Genomic DNA, 7,500 nt, shown 5'->3' on the forward strand with positions numbered 1-7,500 from the left:
CTTGCGAGTCTCGCGTCATCCCCCCGTTTTCTCGTTGTCAATCTTTATCACGCCGTGATGGTTTAAAGCAAGAGAAAATAAAGAGGGAAGAGAGGGCATCCCGCATACTTGCTCTTTTCCATAGGTAAGATTCTCAAATTATTTTTAGATCAATTCCCACGCAAATTCTTCCACGCTGTACGGATCTTAAAAAGATTAGGAAACAGCCTAAACTGTCTTCCGCATGGATAGCCCACACTCAGACAACACATTCCCATCATATGATTGACGTTTGCCTAATCTCCATGGTATCTGTATATCGTGGGAGTCGGTCTAAAAATAACTTGAGACATATTACCTATGGAAAAGGGCTTGTATGGGGGATGCTCTCTTTCCTCCCCTTATTTTCTCTTGTTTAAAGGTGATGCATCTCAGACCTTCCGGCTGGGCATGTAAATTGCTGTACGTTCTCCACCACACACGATTCATCCCATATTGACTTTCACTGGCCTCTCTGCGGTAGTGGTTGTTACAACGGTGTGGACGACTTCTTAAAAAACACTAGCCTCCGACTGTGGTTTCATGTCACTTGTCTGGAACTTCTAAGGTCGAAGGGTTCCTGCTCCACTTGCTGTAGCCTGGGAGAATTCCTCTGTAATATAACACGTCTTCAACGACTTTACTCTGCCAAAAGAAGTTTGTGAAGTGTTAGTTTCTACTAAAGAAACTGCGGTGCTGGGTAGGTTGGGAGTGAAACACGAAAAGTTTTAAACAAGTTGATAAAGTAAACTTAGCCTTCGTAAAGCCCCGTGCAAATGGATGCACCATTGTTGGCCAACATTGTTCCAACATTGTTGGGTGTTACATGTTGCGTGCGTTTGCGCACCCTGTTTCATGTTGTTGGGAGTTGTTGCAACAAGTTTGGAAACTGGTCAAACATTTCAGCAGACAACTTTGTTCCGTGATCGCTGAAGCGCAGCGCAACGATGTTGGACCCGTTTGCACAGCTCTTACAACATTGCCGGGGCCACGCACGCGCATTAGATATGATCTCCATGGAGATAGCAACGCATTTAACACGTTGAAAACAAGATGGCAGATGGATTTTTTAAGTTCACAAAGTCTTATGGGTCGTATCCTTCCCATCTTTACATTGTTGAAGTTGTTGAGCAACAACTGCCAACAACATCCAACGCCTGCAGAACCACAAAACTAACAACTACCAACAATGTTGGGAGTTGTTGAGTCCGTTTGCACGGAGCTTAAGGAGAAGTTGCGAGCTGACGTTTAGAGCTTTAGCCCTTCGAGCCCTTTACAGCGAATGACGAAGGGCTAACGCTCGAAACGTCAGCTCGCAAATTCTTTTTACGGAGGTAAATTTGTACCTTTACCAACTCGATTGAAAGTCCTTGACTGTCCTAAAATATACCTCAAACCGTCACGAAAAGCTAACAAACGGTTAACTCTTGACAATAAAAGAGGTTTTGAACGCAACCTTCACGTTTAATTCACTAATCAAATCAAAGTTGCCTGTATAAAAAGCGAACCCATGAGAAAGATGGTCGCTAGAAGATTGGATTGAGAGCGAGAGGTTTTTTCTGGGGCCAAGTTTTGCTCGACCAAAATGCGCAAAACGTCTCCTTGCTACGCAGGCTAAAATCAAAGTAACCTGCGATCAGACCCATTTTTAGCTTCGCCCATATGTTCTCTTATGTCGTCGTTCGCTAAAATTGGGCCTGACCAAAAGTCTCTCAAGAATTCCGGCCGACCAAAAAAACTCGTAATCTGATTGGCTGTTGAAACGCCGGAAGTGAAAATGTTATCATGATTGCGCGGAGCTCTCGCGAAGTCCTCGAGACTCATCCGCCATAAGTGTACGAAGAAAGTTGCTGCCTTTTGTTCTTACAATGACGTGGACGGTGCAACTTGATTTTATTTGTATAAATGGAGAGATGCCATCTGAAACATCTCATAACTTGTCCAGAATCGGGTTGGAATATCTGGAAAGAGTGAAATTAGCGATTCCGTTGTCGAGCTCTGTGGCCACGTGGTTGAAAGTACTTTGGCAAAAACTTCCCTGATGTTTTGAAAGCTAAATAGTGAGTTCTTTCAAATGGCAATGAAAGCCGATGCATATTGGTTCCCTGAATGAGACAAAGGACATATATATCAACAGGAGGAGATGCTGATAAAATCGCAAGTTAAGCGAATGCATGGTTTGAATAACTGTGTATCAAACGGCTTTATTTACTTACTGTACATGACACGGTTTGTTTGCACAATTTGGAGTCAAGATTGCTTCATAATATTTCCAGTTCATTTAACTTATGAAACTCGCACTCCAGAAACTAAAATGGCATGTTTCCAGAGAGACCAGTTGTACAAAAATATAAGAAACTTTGCGAGTCCATCTTACTGTTCGTACTCCATCAAGAAATTAACGGTGCAAACTTATCATGATTTTACTGAGCGCAATTCTAGAAATACCGTCTGCAACTGAAGATATTACCCGAAAAAATCACCAAAGAAACCTTCATGGGCAAACACGTTAAAGGAATAATGTATTTCTCTTTTTTTTTTTTTTCGTTAAAAATCTATTGCCAAACCGTCCAACGACAAAATGCTAGGTTATCTCAATTGCAAATTAAGATGTCAAGCTTAAAAGATTGCATATTCAGTGAAGTTCGGAGGAAGAATTACACCGGCCTGTGCCGCAATATAGTCGTCGAAAAGGTACAGAAAGTAACATTCCCCATGCTTTAAATGTGTTTTTCTCAAATTAAAGCCAACGGTAACCTCGAATTCGTTTATAATATTCCTCCCACGGTAATTAAAGGGGCTAGGTCACGCTATTTTATGTAATTTTGTTTAATTTTGTTAATTATGGACTCTAAACGTCAAATTGGCAGAGAAAGGGTCTTTCATTTGGAAAATCACGGCCACATAACAACTGAGAATGATTTTCCAGCTGTGTAAATGACATTTTGATATAGACTGATATAAATTTGAAAAAAGGTGGGCCGACGTTTTTCAAATTTACCCAAATTCAATCCATTTCAATCCTCTCCAGTTTTGTCCATCCATGTCCCTTCTTGGCTTCCCTGTGTTTTGTTAGAGTTCTTCTATAGTTTTGAACAGTTATTTTGATATTTAAGTTAATTCTATGACCATTCGATCAGTGCTGAAATTGCCTAAAATTGCGTGACCTAGCCCCTTTAACTCTGGTCAAAACAAAATAGCGTGAATCTGCCGTCCACGCGTGTATTGGTGTAATGGAAGTAAATTTGATTGGCCGACGAAGGACATGTCAATCAATCAAAAAAAGTGGGTGGAAGGAATTTCGAAGAGGAATTTGGTCAAGCTCTATTTTTCGTTTCGCCAACTCCACATTACGTACCACGCGAAATTAAAATAGAGCCTGATCGCAGGTTAAAATCAAAGTTGCTGTTGGTTTTCTGAATAACGAAATGGCGGTAGGGTAAAGGTCCCCTGCCATGTTCAAGAGCCTTTTCATTGAAAACTCTTTAGATGGAACGCAGGCGCCACTCTGCGTGACTCGCGGAACTGAACCCAAGTCGAACTACAGCGGAACCAGGATCGAACAGATCTTGAAGGCTCACCTTAAGTCGAATCCACTCTTTTTCCTTTTCCTGTTCAATGTACTCCTTCTGAATCGCTTCCTATAAAGCGGTTTTGACATCATAATTACAAAAATGAAATGTCTTAACCCTCGGCTTCCAGGTTAGATCTGTATGTAAATTCACCTCCGAATTTCGCAATACACTGTAAGGCAGGCAAGTATTGAGAATGGTGATTACTATCAGCTTAACGGTATGATCCTGATAAAAATCTTGCCATGACAGTTCTTGAACTGAAAAGAACGGTTTATCTTCTCCCTGAGGTGGCTTGGCCAATCATAAAACTGATCTAATTTGCGTCTCAACTATATTTTACCCTGAAGGGGGTCTTTTACTGTGTAACTGCATCCCCAAGTGTGACATGAAACCTGAGCTGAACCAAACCCAAGCCATTTACCCTCCGGACCCCAAACCCAAGGTGTGTGTAACCACAGCTAACAGACCTAATAAGCCACTTCGGAAAATACCATAATACTCTTTGTTTGTCCCCGCAAATTTTGCATAAGCATTGTTTTTGTTTTCTCTTGGGACCGTTGTAAGTCTCAAAAGAAACTGGAAACAATGCTTATGCAAAATTTGGGGGGATAAACAAAGAGTATTATTGTATTTTCCGAAGTGGCCTATCGGCTAACTCAACGTTGTACCCAATTTAAGCCTTTTGGGAATAAAACGTTTTGTTCCAGGTATTTCCATAGAGCGGTTTTCAGAGTGTCGTAAAACCAAAACCAAATTAATTACTTTAGCCAATTAGAAAGGACGGAGACAATCCGGTTAACCAATCAAAACTCTAAGTAATTACACGTAGCCGACACAAGGCGCGGGAAAGTGTCAACGCGCGAGCCACGATTGGTTTTGGTTTCACTTCTGATTGGTTGAAAAAGTGGCGCCAGAACTTTGAACCAATCACTGAGTAAACTAATCATAAACCAAAGCAATTTGCTAATTACTTTCGACACTCAATTGAAAACCACTCTATCATTTAAAATGTGAATGCTACATTATAATGCAAATGCAATACACAACGAATCTCAACCCCGGGAGATTTGAATTGGTTACAACATTGAGTTAGCCGATTAGGTCTATAGCAAATCAATCCAAAAATCACACATCACAGTTTCATCAAATCAGAGGCAAAACCAATCGAGACTTCCACGCTCAGGTATTGATGTCTATTGAAAATTGTGTTAAAAATCTCTCACCACAGCCCCAAAGCCATCTTCCTGCATGGCTTTGAAAATGGACGTGTTAAGAGCAAAGCGGATAACATAACATCCACTAAACCATACGCCACATTTCCTGGCATTTTACGTGTAACAACCGATATTCCTCACCCTTCAGGACTGAGTACACGAAAAGAAGATCCTGTGTATCAGATACAGAACTGAGTACACGAAGACATGAAGTTCAGAAAGTAACAACGTTTTGATATCTTGTCACAGATCTGGAACATCCAGGTCTAAGCACTGATTTTAAAACGGTTAATAGCTTGGCTTGTTACTCAAAGGGATATCGGTGGTAGCGTAAAACAAAAAGGACTGGTTCAAGTCTCCCACTTTAATTTCCTGAACCTTCCCTTTGTTTTCATCTTTAGAAAGCAGTTTTTTTGCTGTGATTTCACTCAGTGCAAAGGGAAGGTGGTCTCCGTGGTGCTCTCTAATGCTATAAAAACAAAGCCCACAGTTTTGGATTTAACAATAGTCAGACACGATCACGAGGCTCTATGGTAAACCTGTAGATCGTTCAATGTTCTCCTAGTCTCGTAATTAGGTAGGCGAATTAAAAGTAAAAGTTAGATATCTAACCCTTAAACCTCGTAGTAATGTTACATCGAACGTGTACGATTGTGACATGCACGACTGCGTTTTCTCTCGCCTGGCGGCGGCTGCATGTATTTCAGTTCACCACATTTTGATTGGCTCGTTTGATTTTCTACGTCCACAGTGACTGGATAAATTATATTGCTTTTAAAACCGCTGTTAACCGATCTACAAAAGCTTCTTCAATGCCTAAATGAAGATCACCGAGCACTGTAATTGTTATTAACTGCTGCTACCCAACCTCGGTTAAATTGACATCTACTGCAGAGTAAGACTGGGAGAGAAGGCGCTTGGTGACATCATCTAGGTCTGAAAATAGAATCAAGAATTTGGCCTGAATCAACACTTTACCGATGTTCTTTTTCAACAGATTTTCGTCATTCCATCTGATCTCAAGGCCCTTTGAAATGAATCCCTTCATTTCAATTATATCCAACAACTTGTGCCAGTTGCATCCCAATTTGAGATAATGGTATCCACTCCGCTTCGAGAGGTTTTTCCTAAAATTCTTCCTGAAACCATTATTTGATTTGATTTGAGCTAATTTCTGTAGCGTCCCAAAAAAGCTCGTATACTGCATGTAAAAATTGAATACAACATCTGACTACTGATGACGCAAAAACCACGAAAACTAACAAAAAAATGTTACTCGATTAATTGCCCTCTGTCGGAGGTAGGATTCCTCATTGAGCGCCTTAGTGCTAACATCGTCAAAATCTGAGAGGGCTGGAAACTTACCATTCACATCCAGAGTAGAGATAGTGCCCATTTCTACGTAGGTTTCTGTAATAACTGAACATGGCATTGGAAGGCCTTTTAGAACTGTAGTCTCACCAAAGGAATCGCCCGGGTGCAATTTGCCGATCAATACAGACTTCATACACTGTTCCTAACGAGTCCAAAGTAATAGTCTTAGGAGAAAGCAAATTAATGCACGACGTGTCTTTCGTTGTTACCACCTAGGTTGGACTCGAAAACCTGTTTATAGCGAGTGCAAAATAGGGTTCCCCAGATGCGGGATGGAGCATGAAAATAAAGCGAGTGCCGGATCGCGATGTGGGCAGAATTGAAAACTGAAATTCAAACTTAGCAATGAATGTGTGGTTTGAACGTGAGGAGGAACTTTTTTCGGCTGTGTCACTAGAAAGGTTCGGGATGGATATTCTTAGCGGGTTGGGGTGGCCAGATAAAGCCAAAAAAAGGGGACGCGAGGTTGCCGAATTCACATACCACTTTTGGACCTGACTTCACTTTTAAGAGGACTGGGAGGTAAATATATTCTTATCAGTAAACGTGCGAAAATTTAATATAAGTTTGACTTGATGGAAACAGCGAAAGGAAACACAACGTGAAGTTAAACACTCACCTTTTTTCCGTTTGGAAAAGTGCGCGCAACATTAATGCGTCGTCGACGAAGGCATTCTCCTTTCTTTATAAAACCAATCACATCACATCGCTCGCCTTCATTAACAAGTACTGAATCAACAAATATCACACAAACAGAATCAGTTTTTTGATACAAAACAATCTGCTCTTAAAGCAGGCATAAGATACCAACATTGAAAAAAATATATCAGGGCTCGAAATTAACATTTTTAGTAAGGCGCCAATTGGCGACTGATCCAAAAATTTTGGTCGCCAGATCTTAACTTTTAGTCGCCATTTTTTTTCACTGATATTTTTTTCTTCATTTTTCTTATGATCATGTACACATGCAATCTTCTTCATAGTCCTAAGTTTAGGTACACGTAAGCTTCTAAGACTGAGATACTAAAACTTAAAAGGAAGCCAGGGCTCGTAAAACATATCATTACGCATTACGAGGTAAATAATCAATGTGAAAGCAGCTTTAGTCACGTTTCCTGTGCTTCCTCCGCTTTTGTTAAGTTTTCATGTAACATCGAGTCTATAACTTACATAAATAGACGAACCTGAACATAAACAATCACCAGTTTTCCATATTTTCAGCGCTAAAAAGCCAAGGCTTCGTTGTGAACTTCACGCTTCAATGATTGCACGTGTTGTTTAGTGCGCCCGCAATACCAGCTGCTGAATCAAACATGGCG

At 40.7% G+C, this 7,500-nt stretch overlaps 1 protein-coding gene across 1 annotated transcript in view; it reads right to left on the reverse strand.

Moving 5' to 3' along the window:
- Positions 1-7,500, reverse strand: part of LOC138019310 (cyclic nucleotide-binding domain-containing protein 1-like) — a 20,114-nt gene that overhangs the window by 421 nt on the left and 12,193 nt on the right. The window contains exons 11-15 of the mRNA XM_068866056.1: positions 6,801-6,910; positions 6,173-6,323; positions 5,676-5,743; positions 3,600-3,659; positions 1-663 (exon numbers count right to left, since the gene is read on the reverse strand). The exon at positions 1-663 is cut by the window's left edge and continues 421 nt beyond it. Of these exons, the coding sequence (XP_068722157.1) occupies positions 565-663; positions 3,600-3,659; positions 5,676-5,743; positions 6,173-6,323; positions 6,801-6,910 (488 nt within the window). The 3' untranslated portion in view covers positions 1-564. The remainder of the gene's footprint in view (positions 664-3,599; positions 3,660-5,675; positions 5,744-6,172; positions 6,324-6,800; positions 6,911-7,500) is intronic.

Source organism: Montipora capricornis, chromosome 10, assembly GCF_036669925.1.
Source record: "Montipora capricornis isolate CH-2021 chromosome 10, ASM3666992v2, whole genome shotgun sequence".
NCBI classification, from domain to species: domain Eukaryota; kingdom Metazoa; phylum Cnidaria; class Anthozoa; order Scleractinia; family Acroporidae; genus Montipora; species Montipora capricornis.